The 21,355-nt window shown below is 43.2% G+C and overlaps 1 protein-coding gene across 2 annotated transcripts in view; it reads left to right on the top strand.

Annotated features, from left to right (window-relative positions):
• EMB1873 (porphyromonas-type peptidyl-arginine deiminase family protein) overlaps positions 1-19,698 on the top strand; it is a 57,959-nt gene extending 38,261 nt beyond the window's left edge. The window contains exons 8-10 of one of the 2 annotated variants that reach the window (XR_015540862.1): positions 10,668-10,901; positions 18,610-18,753; positions 19,104-19,698. Coding sequence is in view for 1 of the 2 variants with exons in the window: in XM_087373298.1 (XP_087229424.1) it covers positions 10,668-10,897; positions 18,595-18,753; positions 19,104-19,181 (467 nt within the window). In the remaining variant the exon portion in view is untranslated. Of the gene's footprint in view, positions 1-10,667; positions 10,902-18,594; positions 18,754-19,103 lie in introns of both variants that reach the window. The other variant, XM_087373298.1, reaches the window with a different exon arrangement.
• The last annotated feature ends 1,657 nt before the right edge of the window (positions 19,699-21,355 follow it).

The following is a 21,355-nucleotide window of genomic DNA, read 5'->3' as shown; positions in this document are numbered from 1 at the left end:
AACTTGCATCTAGAGTTGTGGTACTGAACCAGGTTCTTTTGGCCACTGCCTGGTTTGTGTGTTCTTGCTGGTGCCGGTCTAGGGATTGCATCACTCAGCTCATTAGACCAGTCATGAACATTTTATGGAGTGGACTTGATGGCACGGCAGATGTTGCAGCGAGGGTGGCCTAGGAGACTATTATTCTCCCTACATGTGAAGGGGGCCTTAATATCATTGACTCGGACTTGCAATGCAGGGCATTGCTTTGTAAGGTGGTGGTGAGGGGACTCATGCCTGGGCAGGAACCTTGGAAGGATTTCTTCTATGGACGCATTCAGGCTTGCACACCTACCTTGGGAGATGATTGGGTGGACAGCCCTCGCTGGATTTTTATTTCCGTCCCTCTCAGATCTCCTGCCTCTCCTCTCATGACTGCCATCCTCAAAGCTTGGGGGAGCTTCAAGAACACTCTTCGGAGGGTTCTGCCCTCTACCCTTGAAGAGATTGATAGGCAGCCGATCATTTGGAACGATAGTATACTTGATGAGCATGGCAGACCACTGGGCACTTCCCATTACATGCAGTGGTCTAGATGGGAGAGAGGCCCCGCCTACACAGTAGGCACTTGGAAGGCATTTATCAGGCTACTTGAGAATCAAAGACTACAGTCAGTGAGTCACCTCAAAGGGGTAGCACGCAGGATTCAGTAGGTAGATACAGCCATCCTGGTGGAATGGACAGTTGAGATGCCTATTACTTCCACCACTTGGATGGGAGCTTTTTCGAGGACAGTAGTTCCTCTATAGGTGATCGCTCTTCGAGGTCTCGAGGAAGATGCACTGGTCTTTGACGTTGGGGATGGAGGTATACTCTCTAGATCCACGGATGATATCCTTCTAGAGGTTGCCTTTTAGCCTGTCAGGATTGCTGGTTTTGTGGACCATGGAGCAGGCTTGCAATGGTACTTAGACCCTGACCCCCTGCTCTTGGCCCTGGGATCCTGGAGATTGTGGTTATATGGAGGTGCACCTATCAGGTGCTTGCAGTGGGACCTAGGAGAGTGAGAGAGGGGGATTCCCTTCTTTCGTTTCACGGTTGGTAATGCCAGGAGATTTCAGCTGAGCAGTAGGGGTTGGATTCCCTCCAGAGCCCCCCATTGGGACAGCTTCTTCATCACCGCAGATTTGTGTAGGAATTTCTGGAGGAGGCTCTGGAAATCCCTTAGGAATAGAAAGATCACTCTTTTCTTTTGGCTTTCTATTCATGTAGGGATTGCAGTGAACCAGTGGAGATCACGATTTGGGGCTGATCCCACTTGCCCTCGCTGTCATTCTGCGGAGGAGTTTGTGCGATAGACTGCAGTCAGGTGAGGACTATTTGGAAAGGGGTTGCTCGGATACTCAGCATTTTTCATACTTCCCCTTTATTCATGACTTGGGGCTCGGTCGCATGGTCATCCCTTACTAGGCCCCAGGTGTTTTACGAGGGTGAACCTTCTTCTTGGACACTCTCGGTCCACTGGCAGGTGATAGAGCCCTGCTCCCTTCAGGATGTACCACTTACTCCCTTCAGAGCTTCTCATGCTTCAGCGGACACCTCTTGGGAGATTTTGGCTAGCATTTCCTCTTGGCACATTTGGAGAGCTAGATGTACAAAGGCCTTGGATGGCACCTAGATACACCCATCACAGGTGTTCACGGGTATTTGGACTGACACGTTTCACACTTTGATAGCCATATGGGCTAGCATGCAGGGCCCTTCACAGGCAGCCTCTTCTAGGAGGATCGTATTTCTTAGAGTTTGGAGGGGTTCTCCCTTTTTCGCGGAGGTTTCTATCGGATTGAGAGGCACTATCAGCCCCAATCCTTTCTTTTTGTCTCTTGAGCTTTTCATGCATTGCATTGTGTATCCTGTATGGAGCTTGCTCTAATGGTTTTCTTTAATACTTAATAGAAGTCTCTTTTTGCCAAAAAAAAAAGCGTCTCTACCCTCAGCCTCGAAACGATTGTGCGCCCTGAATATCAATCAGCTCATGTTCTTGTTGCAGCACCTTCATCTTCTATCTCCTTCACGTAAAGGTACCCAGCTCTACAGCTTCTCTTCCCTCATAAAGCACTCGGAGCTCACGGCCCTCTTCAAACAAACTGTTCGTGAAGTAGCGACGCCCTTTCACAAAAAAACTCGAGCCATCGTCAGACTCCCTGTACAAGATCTTTGAGCTGCTTTCACCAAGCCATAGTATTCCTTTCCTCAGCCCACATCCTTACGATTCCCACAAAGCAGTCATCTACCAAACCACTTCTGATAAACACCTCTAGCAAGAGCCACGGCCTCTTAGTTCATGGTGCTCATAGACTTTTGTCAAGGTTTACACACTACGATAGCTTCCTGCTCATGGAACACGCACGTCGCCATGGTTCTCGAGCTTTCCTGTAGAGACCCCCCCTCATCTGGTTGTCCAGCATTCCCTTCAAGGAGCCCCCCCAGTGCAACGTAGATCCTTCTAGCATCAACCCGATCAGCTCCCAGCCGCCATCTTCACGTAGCTCCACTCGTCAGCCAGAGCATCCCCAATTCTTGATCACGTAGCCACCTTGCATGTGCACGTTCCCTTCCATATTTTCCAGCCACGTCATCACGTGGAATTTACCACTCCCATAAAAAAAATGCAAATACCCCCCAAGGTACATTAAATGCACATTTTGGACCTTTGGTCACACAATTCCCACACACATTAGCATGCACATTAAGGCTTGCATGAACCCCGATAAACCCACATGAAAAGCCCCTTGACATGGGCACCAAAACATATCAAATTCCCGTAACATGCAAGACTGTATGCAAGACTGTGTTGACTCAGGAAAATATTAAAAAACCCTTCATGACTTGACTTTACATGACCCATAAAAACATTTCACTTGACCACACACTAGACACCCTTGCTCTGGAAGTCTGGTACAACCACATTGCATTTCATCATCTCCCATGAAGTCCCTGCAAAACATACTTTATTGTCTCAAAAAACTATACATCAGTCCATCATGCTTGTGAAAGAAAAATCCACAAATGCCAAAAGCCCACACCTACCCTATATGCGTACAACTATGTGCCTACCCATAGCTATATACAGTGCTCAAAAACTTGATACAGGTTTTGTCTTATCAGCGTGTCCTCCCCCTATCAACTATGCAACCGTCCCCCAAGTGAGTCGTTGTGTGCGTCTTGCCACAATCCAAGGGCTCCCAACGATGTCCTTTGTTTTTTTTTCCAAGAAAAGTACTTCATTAAGTATGAATAAAAACCGCAAAGCAAGCTGAAGTGTGGGATAAAAATAATGTCAAGCATGAGAAAAAATGGCTCGGAATGAGCAAACAAAAATCCCAGGTGGCAGCTGAAAATGCCACCTCATCCCTGAAGGAGAGTCAGAGAAGAAAGGAGAATCCTTTCAGACTCTGAGAAAAGCAACCCTCCTAGCAGTAGCAGTCGTGGAGGTTCCCTGTATGTTTGCCCAAATGGCCATCAAAGTATGTATAGTATCTGCCCAGATACTGGCCATAGTCTAAGAAGGGTGAACTTGGGAGTCCTCCAAAGCCTCTATACATCTGGTTCTCCAAATATGCCATGCTGTAATACTAGCCAGAATCTCCCAAGATGTGTCTATAGAAGCGTGGGGAGCTCTGAATGGAGTAAACGAAACATCTCGGAGAGAGCATGACGACTCCACAAGGTGTCGTCGAACAAAGAAAGTTGTGTCCTTTGCGCTGTTAGGTAGTCCCAAAATCAATGTGGGGTTGTCTCCATGACTCTGTCTGCACAACAAAGGCATCTACCATCCATCCGCATCTGCTCCAACCACGGGTCAATGGGCAAGCCTCACCATCTAGAAGAAGTAGGAGATCTTTCGGGGCCTAAGGTTGGTCCACAGATGTGACCAAATGCTAGAAATCACCTCCAAGGGAACCCACTGCTGATGTCTCCAACTGCAGTTGCCACCCAATCTCAGTGTTGAGAAAAGGACCCTCCTCAACTCTGTTCGAGCCCTGTATTGAATCTCTTTGAGAGGCTGTCCCTCCCATAACCAAATCCGCTACCTCACCCCCTACTGTCCCTCAAAACTTGGAACTGGATAGGTCAATGGTCCAATTCTTGCCCGAGTGGCCTATCACCCTGACCCTTTGCCAGTCAAGTGAATCCAAAACCCCGTCCGCCTTTAACTCTCGTGCGGTGTTTGGCTAGAGAAAGGCCCCCAAGCTCTACTCTATAAAAACTGTGTCGGTAGAACCCAAGGGATTGCTGCAGAGGCACCCTAGTCCTCGAGAACCGTCCATACCAGTGGTGGGGGACCAAGGTGCTGCACAACCCCTTCCACCAAGCCTTAGGGATCACGGCCTCAATCTTTGTCATTCGGGTGTCCAGCCCCCTCAAATGAGAAAGTGCAAGCTCTACTCTATAAAAACTGTGTCGGTAGAACCCAAGGGATTGCTGTAGAGGCACCCTAGTCCTCGAGAACTGTCCATACCAATGGTGGGGGACCAAGGTGCTGCACAACCTCTCCCACCAAGCCTCAGGGATCACGGCCTCAATCTTTGTCATTCGGGTGTCCAGCCCCCTCAAATGAGAAAGTGCTAGTGCCTACCCTTGTGCCTCTACCTATGCAAGAGGCATCTATCTCCTTGTCTGAAACGGTCTAGCTAGGCTACTGTTCCACTGTGCCCAACCAATGTGTGTCAGCTTCCCTAGCATACGTCCCTCCTGATCTCACACCTCTGAGTGCCAAATGAGTGGTTGCCTCTCAAACTCCTCCGGGTATGAAGGGCTGGTCCAAATGAGTTCGCTAGACAAACGGTGCCAAACGCTATGAAGGCTCTGCATGTGAGGGGAGAGCCCTTCCCAATTAGGGGAGCCTATGAGAAAATCTTCTTGTAGGACTGCTGCCACTCTCCTCTCTTGCATTCGAGTTGCATTCCATTGCTCCCCGCACCCAACAATGGTATCAGAGTGGTTGGTCTGGTTCTGGCACATGCATTGACATTGCACTCGCTGCCTCCAGTCCCGATTTGGAAGTGTGTGCCATGCCCATATCATACAATTGCGCTTGTCAGCGATTTGCTCTAGTTAGGTGTCGTTTCCATTGCTCCCTTTACTCATGCGCTGCTTCCATATCGCTTGTTATACGTCTGTTATACGCTTGCCGTACACCTGCGTTGAGCAACCAATCCATATAAGTGGTGTACAACATGCGTACAACACACAGTAGCTGTCTGTACATGCATCTTATAGTTTGTAAATGGATTGTATGGTTCGTTTATTGTTCATACAGTCACTTGCGTTGTTCATACAAATGCATCTGCAATTGCCGTACAAGCGTCCATATTGTTTGTACATTCACCGCTGTGTCGCCCGTACAATCGCCATAAGTTTTGTACAATCTGTGCCACATCAAAAAATCTGTCATACAAGCTGCACCACATCCAGAAATCTATGGTACAATTCTGAAATTGTCCCTACAGCCTGCTAAAAACATCCGTACGGTTCTTTCAGGGTGCCGTACATATGTGGAACTCACAATTTCCTTTCAGATTTGCATTGGTAACTGTCAAACTTGGCAAAATTTGGGGCATTTTGAGTACATTGACAGAAATCGCAGCAAAATTGCACATTTGCAGACAAATTTTGGTTTTCCAGCTTTTGCCCTCTTTTTGGTGCAATTTTCCTCAAGAATTGGGGCTTTTGGCATTGGGCTGCAGTTTTGTAGAAGAAAAGGCATTTGGCAGCTTTTCAGGCACATTTCCGCTCAGCTTGAGTAAATTGCAGACATTTGCTACATTTAGCAGTCTGATTTTGGGGAATTTTGAGGATTGCAGACATTGCATGTGGAAGCATTGACATTGGCTAGAAATTGCAACACATTGAGTCACATTTGCAGGATTGCAGCACAAATTGGGATTTGGCCTTTTGCTTAGTTTGAGTAAATTGCAGACATTTGCTACATTTAGCAGTCTAATTTTGGGGAATTTTGAGGATTGCAGACATTGCATGTGGGAGCATTGACATTGGCTAGAAATTGCAACACATTGAGTCACATTTGCAGGATTGCAGCACAAATTGGGATTTGGCCTCTTTTTGGTGCCCTCTTTCTGGCATATTTGCCCTCTCATGGGGCTTTTGCCAGAGTTTGTGTGTCAATTGCAGTGACATTTGCTTGGTACAGCTCCATTTGGGATTTTCTTGCATTTACCCTTTGATTTGGGGTAATTTTCCCTTGAAAATTTGTCGCTTTTGTATCCTTTTCCCTCCGTTTGGCACTCTTGCCTTGGAGCTTGCTTTACAGGAACATTCACTATTTGTGGACAGATTTAGCTCAGATTTGCATTGGACAGATTTGCAGACATTTGCCCTTTGATTTTGGCTGGTCACTTTTGCAGGCCAGTGCTTTATTGGGCATATTTTTGCAGGACATCTTATTGACAGCATTTGGGGGTCAGCCTTTACATTTTTTCTTAGTATTTGAGTAGCCCTTTAAGGAAGTTTTTCTTTGTTTGCTTTTTTAAGTTGTTAAGTGTGTAATGGCTTTCAATTTCGTTTGTTATTTTTTAGATGTCTGCTGATAAACCAGAGAAATCAAAGGTACTCTTAATTGATAGACACTTGATAGAGGTCGACTCTAGAAACAATTAAAGAAATTGGTAGTCTAGAATGCATTTTAGTCATTGTCGTTATATAAGATGTATCGGTGTATCTTCCTTGATCTTCTCGTGAAATATAATATAGGAGATGAAGATCCGTTTTTACCCAGCCATGGCACATTTGACATTTTTCAGATACTCCACATATTTTTCATGTCTAGACAACACCAGAATTGTGCCATGCCCTTTGATATTTCAACTTGTAGGCGTTTGTAACGTGTGGACTGATTTATTGATTGAAACCACTCTTTTTACCTGTCATGTGCTTGCTAGCATCTGAATCTATCAACCATAAAGCAGGGATGGTGGTGTTTGTGAGAGTGGGCAACTCTCATCTACTAAGGTGAGATGCTCATGTGGACACAACTTATCCTCATCAAAAGCAGTGAAGATAACATCCCATGACAGTCAGAATCTTGCGTTTTTGGTGGTGCTCATGAGTAGACTGTTTTTCACTCAAAAGCATCAGATGGCTGTTCCATACATGCATCCAAAACATCACATGCTGTTCATTAAGTTGCTGAATAAAACTCTCATCTGAAAATGTATTTGCCACAGCTTGTGGCTGTCAAAATAAATACTCCCTTCCTGAGGGATATACTCATCATGGCTGCTCATCAGAGAGGGCTGGCTGCCCATCTAAAGGCATATCATGCTCAGCTATCTCTGGTGTGAAGAGACGTTCTGACTCATAATTTCTTTGTTCATTGTTTGATTGGTGATTTGCATCATTGGAGGTGTAATGGGATGTATTACCTTGCTGTTTTTGACCCTGTTCTGCCTTTTTCTTCCTGTATTTATTCTCAAAATTCCGCATTTTCCACAATAAATGCATTTGCCATTTTGGTAGGACCTAGTTCCACTGAGATTTTTGGAGTGCAGATATCATTTGCTACAGGAAAATTACACAAGTGTGAATTTTGTGGGGTCATTTTGCAGGAAATTGGCACAAATGCTTGATGATCATGCAGATATTGGCTATTGGGTCTGATTTTTTTTTCAAACAGAGCGAATGCTTTGGCAATTGCATGAGAAATCTGCTTGTGGATTATAAATTGCACATAGAAAGCAGAAATTTGCAACAAGTTTTGCATAGAAAATAGAAATTTTGTGAAATCTCAACAGGTGGGACTGTTATAGATGCATTTGCAGGTCTAGCTAGGCAGATAATCCACTGTTGTGCATAAGATTTAGCAAAAATCTATTAAGATTTGTTAAAATTGGTTACCTTGGGTTGCAAAAAACAGCCAACAGGTCGATCCAAGATAGTGAAACCAAGGTAGCAGAGACAATGATGGAGTGGAAGGGATGACAGTGGGTCTAGGCAGCACGGAGACTATAGAGCAAGGAGACACAACGACACGATCTAGCAGACAAGTAGACTGGTTGAGCTTCCCATTCAACTGGACTCATGTTCATACTTTTGTCAGCATGGTTTGAGTACAGCCATCACTGTAAATGGGTGTAAATGGTTATTGAGAAATAGACCCTGATCAAGGCTTCAATATGCGTATTAAGCAAGTGTGCATCAAAGTCCTGCTCTTGCAGTGTAGACTAGCATAAATACACAGCTGTACTAGAGATGCTCACCACATCCCTGCATTTGTACGTTGGGTGCAGATTTGCACTACCCATGTGCCCTTTCTCATTGAGTCTCACCTATGAAAGATGCACTATCACATGCTCCGCTTACTTAGCCGACGCCTATGTCTTCCCTTAAGCTTGCCGTAGTCATTTGACCTTGGTTCTGTCACATACCCTGTCTACTACATCCTACTACCCACTTTTCCCCTTGAGCATCACCATCCATGGTCTAGATATGCTGCCCCTTTGCAGCTGATCCCTCTCTCATGTACATATTCTCGCTTGCGCCTACGTGGACTCCTGTTTTTTATTGTGTCTTGTTGATTATATGTCTACGTCTGCTGCCTTGGGTCCTCGTGACTTTCGCACCTCGCGTGTGCTTCTCCGTCAAAACCCTGGCCTCCCTTGACTTGCTTACTTGTGTTTTCTTCTCCATTGGATCCCATCTTGCATCTGCTACCCAAATCCTTCTCCAATCCCATTAGTAAGTGTCAGTCACCTATCCTTTTCATTTGAAACACATCATTAATCTGCACGTCTGATCATCGAAAGAATGTTCTCGATCTGCACGTCCACGGCTGCTCTTTTGTTTTTGGAAACAACGTTCACAAACTGTTGCCCTATCTCATGGGAGAGGGGAGAGGAGGAAAGAAAGGAAGCTAGAGGAAAAACCTTCACACGAAGAAAGCGACGGAGTCTTACTTCTTGTGATCTTTCTAGTGGAGGAGTCCAAGCTTGAGTATCGGCATGCCTAGCTCTTGTCTTCAAGGTGGAAAGGAGGAGGACAAGCTATTGGAGAAGGGTGTGTGATGGATGGAGGGACTGTAGGATAGAAAGGATGTAGTTTGTCCAAATAAAGCAAGAGAGAATAAATAGTGGTGCAGTATCGCGAAGGGTAGGCTACCTATTCAGGAAAAGGAGCGTAAAAAAACCTTTCAATATAAGCATTGAAAACAAGTTCACAGCACTGATATAAACATCGAATTTTTTTCCCTAGAAAGTCCTTTAAAAATAGGCTTATAAGTGCTCAAGTGTATGTGGATGCATGGATATGTGTGGGTGTGTGGAAGCGCATGTGTGAGAGCATATGTTTATACTATGGTCTCTACCCATCGTTTCATGGTGAAGATGTCAGCGAGGATGTCATAGTATTTAGTCCCTGCTATGTGTGATGGAGATTATGGTTTGCAACCTTGTGAGTGACTGTCATAAGATTGAAACGGCACTATGTGTTGTTTTCAGAGGATGAGTTTTTCTATACCATCCTGTAAGAGAGAACCACTGTGAAGTAAGTTTGCATTTTCCTTGTAGGCATTGCAAGCAGTCTTTGAACATTGATTAAATCCAGATTGTGCAAGTTGTACAATTCTGAGGCTTGATTTATTTGGTACTGCAATCAGCTGAGTACGGTTTTCATTGTCTACGTTTGTCTTAACAGATCATGCACAACAACTACCTCTGTTCACCTCCAGGTGGCTGAAATTGACGCGGAATGAAGGGCTTGGAATGATCTGGTCATAACAATTTCAACCTTCATTCTGCATTAATGTCTGTATCTTCGCCTTCTTCAGTTGGTCCGCTTGGCACAATATCAAGAGGCAGAAGCAAGTGCTCCGTTAGATGTATTGTGACATATATGTAAATCAAACTCCCCTTCTTATATTTGCAAGGAGAGTGTGGGCATGTTCTAATGCCTGTGGTTGAGCTAATAGATGTTTATACTCTAATGCAGCGTGCTAGTACCAGCTGTGTATTGGGAATTGGGATGGTATGCTCTGATAATGTCCAGTGGAGTTTTTGGGAAAAAAAAAAAAGTCCAGTGGAGTCGGAAACCCACTAAGATTAATGAGACTGTTAAAAAATAAATTTTGCAATGTCCAAATTTGCATCTTCATGACCTTGCTGACAAGAAGGAAGACACCATTGCATAATTTATTCCTGTTCATGAAAACTCGGGGCAAAGATCCTACTTTGGAAGGAGCATATTATTAGAAACATACTAGGACTCAAAGCTAACAAAGTGGCAATTATAAAAAATTACAACCATGAATGTATAAACAAATGAAAGCTGTGGGAAAAGAATAGGCTGAGCATTAAATATTTGGTAGTCTGAGATAGTTCCATGTATCTACCAAAGGGCTTGGCTGGCTGTCTCGAGAGTTATATAAAGGCTTCATTACAAATGTTGTAGATCCGTCTTCTGAACTTATTTCAAAGTTTTTTAAATCATCAGAGCTGACTATAGCCTGTTCCTTATATGATTCGTTGCACTTTGTAATGGTCTATGAGATGTGCCAAATCTGTCAAAACCCACCTCTATTGTATGCTTGGATATCTTGCGTGAATGCAATTGACTGATGACCTCTAAATGCAATTGACTGATGACCTCCTTGATTCCTTATTCATGAAATGCAGGTGATGATGATACAAATGGCCACGTTGACAATATGTGCTGCTTTGTGAGACCTGCTGTTGTAGTACTGGCTTGGACTGATGATGAGAATGATCCTCAATACCAACGCTCCATGGATGCTTACAACATATTGGTCACAAGCACAGATGCAAAAGGCCGTCCTTTGCAAATACTTAAACTGCAAACTCCTCACCCACTTTGCATGACAGAACAGGAGGCTGCTGGGGTACTGGTACGTCCAATGCTCTTTTCATACTCGTCAAGTTCTTGGTTGTAAATGTGAAGTAATGTAGGAAAGGATTTTTTTTGAGAATGTGCATGACATGCTATCATGGCAAAATCTAATGAAGTAAATAGTACGACCGTGCACCACAAAGAAAGAAAACTCTTCTATGCTCTGATATTGAGGGATCATGTCCTATATTCCAAGGTATCCACTCAAAGAGGTCGTGGATGCTTATTTGTAACATGCTTATCCTGAAAGACGGGCACTTTCACAAAGCTAGCTCTTAGGTCTTCATCAACTTAATTAATCAGCTTGCTTGGCCTCTTTGTTAAATTACCATAATTCCCAAAACATTTGTCTAGAGGTACGGATAAGGTATTTAGGAGAAGATTAATTGTGGATGATGGATGAATCAAATCGAGAAAGGTTCATTACTGCCTACAATAAGGTAGTGCACCATCGGAATTATGAAGAAGTCATCATTGGTGTGAACATGCATCGTAGCCTTACAAGATGGTAGATGTAGCAAGCGCTTTTCTTTCAAAGGATTGGGAGAGGCACTTTTCACAATTTTGATAGCGCTGGATGCCTTGGAGACCTCCAGCGCATCTAGAATTCACTTGGTTTTCATGTATCTAGAATGCATTCTCTTTGCTAGAAGGTGTTTTTTCTTTGCTGGTTACTCTCTATTTCATGCGTATTCACCCCTTTAATGATTAAATTGAGCGAAAATCTTCTAGTCGAGAGTTATTCCCTTATTGTAGATGGTATGTTGCCATGATCTTGATGGAGAATGTGAAATGCGAGAATGGAGACTCAGTTATATCCCAAACCCACATGAGATACGTGTGGGGAATGCAAACAAAATGCACCAATCACAAGATAAAGAACAAGCAACAATGGAAGAGACAATAAAACTTCTCTTTTGAGAAATTGTCATTTTTAGAGGTAACTCGTCTCCAAAGTACAAAAACTTGGCGGCGATGCGACTATTGATTTCTATCAAAGAAGAGGAAGTCCCGTGCGAGTCGCGACATCGACTATTTGCAACCAAAACTATTGACAGGGCCACATCATACAAAGGTTTTTCAACCTTTGAAGAAAGCCACATCATCACTCTTTCTTTTTATCCCTCTCACTCCCTAAGATCCTATATTTCACCCCCAAGGACTTTAGAAACTTTCAACCCTTCCAGCCTTCCTAGCTTTGTCAAATTCAAAGAAGAAGATCGAAGCGAGGAGTTTGAGATAACGAAGCAAGGAGTTCGAGCTAGAAGAAAGCAAAAAGAGCAGGGTCGAAAGTGAACATCGGGAATCAAAGAAAGCGAATTTTATTCATGTCAGTGAAGATGTTAAAACTCCGGAATTAGCTAGGCTAATTGTGGAGCATATTTATAAATTGTATGGGCTACCAGCCAGTATCATTAGTGACTGGGATAGCAAATTTAATAGCCATTTTTGGAGGATTGTGTTTATGAGATTGGAAACTTTGTTGAATATGAGCACCATGGATCATCCACAGAGTGATGGTCAAACTGAAAGGGTCAATCGGATCATTGAGGATATGCTTCGAGCATATGTAAGTAAACGGCAAACTGATTGGGAACGATATTTGCCCATATTAGAATTTGCATATAATAGTACTGCCGAACATTCAGCTACAGGTTTTAGTCCATTTATGATAATGTATGGATTTCAACCAAGAGCCCCAATGGCAGTGGGACTCGAAAAAGAGAAGGTTCAAGTAGCCAAAGACTTTCTTGAAGATATGAATCAAATGCTTAAATTAGCTAAAGATAGCATAAGAAGAGAGCACGAAGCTATGCAAACCCTCACCGTAGAAGGATGGAGTTTGAAGTAAATGAGAAAGTCTACCTCAAGGTACCTAAATCTTCAGCATCTCTAAAGACAGGTAAATGTCCGAAGTTGTCTCCTAGGTATTGTGGACCATTCATAATACTTAAGAGAATTGGAGAACTTGCTTATAATTTAGCCTTACCCGAGGGATGTAGAGTACATCCAATTTTCATGTTAGTAGGCTAAAAGGAAAATTAGGAGATGATGATAATCTCATCGGAAATGAAGTCCTAGTTGAACTCATTGAACCTGCTACTTTACGACATGAACCAAAAGGAATTTTAGATAGACAAGAAAAAGGAACACGACATATAATATGGCAAGAATGTCTGGTTAAGTGGAAAGATAGACCTGAAGAGAGTTCAACATGGGAAAGGGTAAGCACTCTCTAGAGGAGGTTTCTCAATTTTGTTTTCGAGGACGTAAACCATCCTTAAGGGGAAGGGAATGTTACGTCAGTCATAATCACGGAAGCCTAAGGCCTGATTATGGTGGGGCGGGAAACAAGAGGGCTCGACAGCACTTGCAGCACTTGTAGAGTAGGGACTAGAGGGCTTGGGTCTAGGCTCACACCTAGGCCTAGGTAATAATTGAGAAGGGGCAAAAGAAGTCCAAGAGAGGACTCATATGCCAAGGGCCCTTGTCGGTTACATGGCACCAGTTGGGAAGGCCACATGGCAAGTGTTGTGCAAGGGGGGAGCTCCATTTTGGAAAGAGAACTTACGTGAACAACTTCAGCAAGGGTGTGAGCTCGTAGGGAATCCGTGGCGGGGTGGAACTGAATGAGAGAGCCCTTGTTGGTTGTCACAATCGTGTCCTTTTCTAGAAGGAACTTCTCTCGTGGCCCCCAGACTCATGGAATATTTGAGGAGTTCACATAGTGGAGTGGCCTTCAGATAAAAATAGAAACTTGTTCTCATGGTCGAACAGAAGGCTGCATATGCCCATTCATGCGTGGATTATGTTGATGATTGGACATTAGGCAGAGATGGATTGGTATCCATCGCACCAAAGGTTTCCACCTTAGATCACTTTCTGATGGTTCTTTTGCATTCTGACCCTCATGTGAGGTGCAGCTCTGCTAGTATCAAGATCCATAGAGGATGCTTTGCATAGTTGGATATCTTATTTGCAATGTGGAGTGCCATCTCCTTCACATGTTGCAGCAATCATATCTGGTGTTAGTGACTTTTATCACGCTCTTAGTAGATGGCCTTCTTCCGGTGGCTTCACCTGCTTCCCACATGGAGGAGGCTCTAGCATAGTTGACTACCTTATGGAATCTCCTGCCCTCATATTTCGTATCAATATCCTGCCCTCATATTTCGTATCATTGAATTCTCTGTTGCACCATGTCCACCTGGTAGATCATACTTACCTCTTCTTTAGTATGTCCACCCCTTGTCTAGCTATACCACCCCCACCACAGATCACTCACACTACCTACCATGACATACACTTTGACCGCAATCTCCCACCCAAATGTTCAGCACGCCTATACATGTTGCTCACATACATCGATCATATACCATTGTTAGAGGACCGTGTCGCTTTGACTACTCACTTCGTGAGGCTGCCCTCCACGCTTTCCCGTATACCACTCGTTCCACCATGACCTCTGCAATAGCTGGTACGATGCTGAGTGCAAGGCTCTTCGCCATCAACTTAGATTCGAGACCAAGCATAACCTTCTAGTGAACCAGAGACGATGCGTGAGTATCACCACTTTGTACGCCGGAAGAAGCAAGCTTTCATCCGCCATAACGAGGAGTTACTAAACATTTTATTTAGCAACAACTCCAGGGACTTTTGGCGGAGATTTCTTAATTGGCGATCTTCACCACCTCTCATAGACAGCCAAGTATGGCACTCCTATGCACGCACATTATATGATATTCCACACCAGCCCACTCCCGACATCTTACACTCACCTCGCCCTACTTTTTGCACTCTTTTCACCAAAGGGGGTGTCAAAGATGCAATATTGAAGCTTCATAATGGCCGAGCAAAGGATCATGAGGGTTTATGCACTGAATTCATTGCCTATGGGATTGGCATCCTAGCTCCGATCCTAGCAAAGCTCTTCAGTGAAGCAGTTATCTTGGCTTTCCCCGCACATGGACTCTCACTACTATCCCATTCACAAGGCAAGGGATCCCATGAGCCTCGAAAAACTACAGGGCCATCATGATTGGGCATGTTATGTCCAAGATATATGCATCAATGCTCGATACCGAGGTTAGCCGATTCACAGAGATGCAAGGACTCAAAGCAGAGGGGTAGGTTGGCTTCCAACATGACCACGGGACCATGGATGTGCAAGGGTGTGGAGGCAGAGGATCTATTGTTGCTTTGTGGATGTCCGCAAGGCGTTTGATACAGTGTCGAGGACCTGTCTCTTTAGATGGCTACAGGAGCTGGGTTATAACCAAGAGATCATGTGGGCTGTTTTGGCACGACGAGAGGATTTCAGGAAGAGTTCGGACAGGTTCTAGGTGGACAGAGGAGATCATGAGCACTATTGGGGTTAAACGAGGGTATCCTCTCTCACCAACCTTGTTTGGTCTCTATATAGACGAGCTCGAGACATTCATGGAGACATTAGTGGGGGCAAGATGTTCTCTCGCTGGCTCCCTGATCCAGATCTTGTTGTACGCAAATGACATTGTTTTGCTATCCTCCTCTGCAGAGGGACTCCAGAGACATTTGGATGCATTACAATCGTTTTGCAAGTCACATGACTTGAAGGTCAACCTTGGTAAAACCAAGGTCATGATCTTCAATACATTTCGAGCAGCTCTCGAGCCAAGCCTCGCTCAAGCTTTCTTAGAACTTCAGGATCAACCTCTTTCACCTTCCAATGTAACACTTCAGCCCCTTCAGCCCCACTGGTACTTTCTTTGTCTTTGAACCGCTCCAAGAGACGAAGATTGGCATTTACATAGACCAACCTATCAAGCTGTGATATGCTCAATCTGTAACATGATACATCACATAAAACGTAAATATTTTGAACTAAAACAAGATTGAAAATGCATCTAGATTCTAATTAGTCATGATTCGTAAAATTGGAGAAGACTCAAGACTCAAGAAATGCATCCAACCATTCATAACTTATAAGTTGGATTACCTATTTCTTTTCTTAGTATGGAGGTCCGCACATATGCTCCATATGCGCTCAGCTGATCCACTAGTACAATCCTGTGATAAAACTCGAAGAGCTAATCTTTGCAAAGTGGGAGTAAGTCGCCCATTTATCTCCCACCATGATACATCAAATTTCCTTTGCTCTAGACTCATAGCCACATCTCGCCTGAATTGTGCTCAGACGGGAGATGGGCTTCCGTCGGCAATTAGTAGCTCTATAGAGGAAAGAGTAGAAAAGGTCTACAGATGCTTGGTTTCAGGAGCGTCTTGCTGCAGCAAGGGCTCACCATCAAGTTTTGCTAGATCAGAGAGAAGGGTATGCCTTTCAGGCATGGGAGTCCTTTTGGATTCAGATGGAAAGAAGAGTCAATAAACACTTTTTCTCTACCTTTTTGGCCGGAGACATGGTAGAGAGAGTATTTCTCAGCTATTGACTCTGACGGGGTTTTGTAGACAGAGCTGATGCTGTCTTGCGTATAGATACATTTTTTGATGCCTCACTTCTTTCTGTATATTGTGACACTTTTGCTTGAGATGATGCCAAACAACATAACGTTTGGTAGTGTATTTGGTAAAACCACACATGAGAGTCTCACTTGATGCACCTTTCACGAATCTGGAATTCAGGAATGTGCCCTTCACAAGGGCAGATGCCCGGGTGCCGGGTACAAATGGGTTAGCACTATCATTTTTCATTGCTTTTTGGAACATGATTGGGGGCCATGTTACCTCAGCCTTGTAGGGCATTGGGATTCTGGTATTATGCCTGATTTACTTATAGAGAGTCTCATTCATCTTATCCCAAAGGGAGGTTGCAGAATTTTCATCCTCACATCACTCTTTTGGGAGATTTTTATAAGATTTTGGCTACAGCTATTAATCTGTGTTTGCAGCCCATTCTTTCAAATCTTATTCATGATACATAGATATGCTTTGTGCATGGCATAAGCATTTTTTGTAATATCTTCCTTTTTTTTTTTGGAGGATTCACATTGGGCTATGCAAGGCGGCCAACGCCTTGCCATTCTATTCTTGGATTTTAAGAAAGCTTATGACATAGTAGATTGGGTTTTTTTGGAGGGCACCCTTCTATGGTTTGGATTCTCAGATGCATGGATCAGAGGAGTCTTCTCTTTGTACAAATCAGCCCAGGGCTTCAAAATACCGACCAGGCAGCCCTAATGGGCCGAGTGGAATCCCCCTACCAGGTGACTGGGGGGGGAGGTCTATCAATACCCTCAAGGGCTCCCATTTGAAGGCTCTTACTGGCCTGCCTGGCCACGTGGCAACCAGCCAGTGGCCCAGGCTGATCCAGCCCATAGTAGGGGCTGTTCTCTGCCCCAAATCCTGTCCAAAACTTGCTGTGCCTGTTCCGTCCCTTGCCTGGCCCCATTCAGCCTGCAAAACCTTCTGTACATGCCGACGCAGACCCCCCGGCAGTTGCTGACATCATCGTCGCACCATAGCCTTGTCTTCTTGCTGGTTTCCCTGCAGAGACCTGTCCTCTCCAAGCATGGACAGCCTCTGGGCACTTTTGCCTCAGATCTGCCCTCCATGGCGGCTTCTCTCCCGATATTTCCTCTCTTTGTCTGCTGCCCATGTGGCAGCCCCAAGACCCTTTCTATTATCCTATGGTCCACCCCCTCGATGCAATCCTCATTTGGGGGCTTACAGGTGGGGAGGTGACCAACCGTAATCCAACACAACCCTGGTGTTCCCAAGTTTCAAGTATTTTGTTGGACATTTCTGGATTTTGTAGCTTTTAAAGGATGAAACACCAGGGTTGTGTTGGTTAGGGGATCAGGGTTGTCTTTTAAATTGTATAATAAATATAGATAAGGTTTCCATTGGAAGAGAATATGGTACTTTGATATCACAGTTGTTGAAAGTATTACATCCAGCAAGGCAACCTCTCTAACTGCAGGATCATATGAAGAAGCTTGAATGAATGGGAGAAAATCATCAAACAAAACTTACTATGTGCAATTTTTTTCAAACAGCTGAGTTCTACATGTTGCCAAAATGTTTTTAAACAGAAGATCTTCAAAAGAATGCTGGACAATTTAAAACTCTAAATGCCAATTTGAACAATAAATAAGCAATGATGGTTAAAAACCACACTGTAGCAAGAGCTTTATAGTTCATACTTCTTTGTGCAAGTTATAGACATACACCAGTTCTTCATATTTTGATTTTGCCGTATATACATATAGCAGCACAACAATGGGAATACACTGCAGAATAAGATGTAACAGACTATTGACTCTGTACAAACACAGCAGCGTATTGTTACAAATCTGTTGCTGTAATGTTATTCTGGACCTTGATTTCTCTTTTAATGATTCATTTTCAATGAATTCAGGTTCCAAAAGCAGGATTATCTGCAATATGTTTCCTGTACTATACCGTGTATAAGCTAAATTTTCTCACAGGTGTCCTTTCTCCTGTGTAGTCTCGTACTCTCATTTATATGAACTACACGGTAGTACGATGTTCTTGAGTAATTCTTGCAAGAAAGATTTGCAGTTGGCTATTGGGGAGACTTGGAGAGAGTGAAAACATCTGCATGTACTGTTTGGGTTATGTTTAATTATCATCGATAAAGTCCACTTCTTAAAATAAGGGTCAAGTGTGCAGAACATTTTCTTATACGCTGGCAATGTTTAGTATAAGGTTGTGTTATGTATGCATAATTTGCAGGTTGGTGATGGGAAGGCCAGATTGGCGGGTACACGCCTGGCTGCTTCATATGTAAATTTTTTCTTGGTGAATGGAGGTGTAGTGGCACCTTCTTTTGGAGATGACAAACAAGACAAAAAAGCCCTGGAGGTTCTCAATGAAGCCTTTCCTGATCGCAAGGTAATGATTGTCTAGGTCTGTTTCCTTAAACATTTGAATTCTATTCCAGTTTTTGTCAAATATTTGAGTATGATTACTTCTTCATAATTTGTGGGACCTGTCAGGACCAAAACAGCATCTTTATAATGTTATGAGTGACATCTGCTTCAACATTTGAATTCTATTCCTTAAACATTTGAAGTCTATTCCAGTTTTTGTCAAATATTTGAGTATGATTACTTCTTCATAATTTGTGGGACCTGTCAGGGCCAAAACAGCATCTTTATAATGTTATGAGTGACATCTGCTTCAAATGCTGCCTGGTTTTTCTGACATAGTTAATGCCACCGATTTTATGTTGGGCTTTTCAGGTAGTGATGGTTGCTGGCAGAGAGCTTGTGCTTGGTGGTGGAAACATTCACTGTATTACTCAACAACAACCTCGGTGAAGGGTTTCAAAACTTAAGGTGCAAGGCTTGGTACAATGAGTTTGTGGGGATTGTATCGCTTTGTTTTTTTAGGTGTTCTTACACCAGAGCTGAATGCATAAGAAAATAGAGATTGGTTGATGCACAATTATTGCCGCTGAAAATGTTGGAAGAATCTGTTTAGCTGCCAATTCCATACACACAAGCAGATGTAATGCCCTCAACATACTTGCATCGTGAAACGAATGAAAGGGATGAGATAAATCATAAAAAATATGATGGTGCACGTGCACGGCCCATGTTGGAAATTACATGTATGTACATGTGCTTTCTATACACAACTATGTTAGAGAATAGGAATGGTGGACAATAAAGGTTATGACTGCTAGAAAAACAATATACAACTGTGGTGGACGACAAGGTTATTTCTGCTGGAAGAGTGGAGAGAGGAAAGAGAAGAGGAGAGGCTGCACATACATGTACCTAATTGTACACTAAATCATCCCAGATTTGATGAATGTTCTACTGGGTGAGGTGTAGGAAAGGGGTGTCTTGTGAATTTTGCTATGGTTGTAAATGATCAATAGACATGCCTTGCATTTAGAATCGTATTTAAACTCGTGTGTACTAGTAATTCTCATCTATGAAAATAGTCTCTCTCGTCTCCATAAAGATCCATGTCCTTTAGTTAATTGTGCTTGTGTTGTTTAATTTCATGGTGAACTTTGGACTTGAAAATGCATCCAAAGTACACATATTATGTGACTCTCTCAACTGGTCTTTTGCAAATATATGATGTCACATTGAACCTAAGCGTTATTATTGTTAAAGATCATAACCTTGGTTTTACCCAGGTAGACCTTCATGTCTTGGCTCTCATATGATGCATTCCCAATGCATAGGAAGCAGTGGCCTGAGGAAATGATAAGACATATCCCTGATCATCTACCACATCATGTATGTATCTAATTCCCAATTTCATGAGATTGTAGGCCCGAACAGGTTCCTGTAAAGCTAGCGGAATTGCAAAAATGGCACTCCAGTGAATATTTTCTTTCCTCATTGAGTTTGTCCCCGAGCAATTATCAGGAGCCCATTTGACCTTAGAAAGTACTCGTTTTCAGTCAAGTATCAGAGCAGTAGAGAAAGGACAGCCAGGTATCTTTCCTACAAATCTGCCAATGACAACCTCTCAATGATCAGTAGTCCAATGACCATAAGCATAAGTCCTCATGTTGATACACATGGATGCTAGCATACAAGTCCATGGCTGTTGTTGGCAGAAAAAAGTATGCAGCATAGTCGCCTTCCTTGCAAGCACATGATATCTTATATTGAGGACATTAAGTCCACCATGCATCCTAGGAGAGCACACCAATTCCATCTTCATCAGTCTCAATGCTTTCACAGGAGTTTTTGTCCTCCATAATATCTCCATAGGAGAGAGAGAGAGAGAGAGAGAGAGAGAGAGAGAGACCCACACAATAACTATATGCATTATTTCTATTGAGCCATGTAGGATCATCCCTAGACCATGAAGTGCATAGTGTAATTAAGTTTTCTCTTAAACCACCTCTTAAATTTCATTCCACATGTAAGAGTCCACTACACATTATGTTTAAAATAATTTGCGGCTGCTTAGGAGTGGAATGAGAATCTCTTAACTTATCAAATGTTAATTAACTGAGGTCACACTTTATTAGTATTGCAAGAGACTTTCAATTAAGCGTGTAGTGTGTCATTTTGGGAGTAAAGAAATCAACTTCACAGTTTCACATTACTTTTTTTGAGTTTATTTCTTCATAATTCTTATGCCTTAAATTACTTGAGTTGCTTCATAGCTTTCTTGTTAAATTGTTGTAACCTTTGACTTATTTTGCAATATGTTAACCACTAGTACTTTAAATGATCAAGTGATCCACATAAGACAATTATAATCATTATTTCTTCATGTGTTTGTGATGTAGAGCGATGAATTAAAAATTGATAGTTGGGAATTCATTCATCAAATTGTTGAAGTACTATTGCTAGAAAAAGAAGTACTTGTAAAGCATACATTGAGAGTTGAGTTGGAGAAGAAGAGGATTAAGCGTAGGATCACACAACATGGAACATAGCATCTTTTGTAGCTCGTGTAATGATGGTTTGAGTATCGAGCCATACATAGCCGTCGCTACCCCACAACCTATGGTAGA

The sequence above is a fragment of the Dipteris shenzhenensis genome, chromosome 4 (assembly GCF_047967505.1).
Source record: "Dipteris shenzhenensis isolate YYH24624 ecotype China chromosome 4, Dip_SZ_1.0, whole genome shotgun sequence".
NCBI lineage: Eukaryota > Viridiplantae > Streptophyta > Polypodiopsida > Gleicheniales > Dipteridaceae > Dipteris > Dipteris shenzhenensis.
The sequence above is the reverse complement of the archived record's forward strand: the minus strand, read 5'-3'. Positions and strand labels throughout refer to the sequence as shown.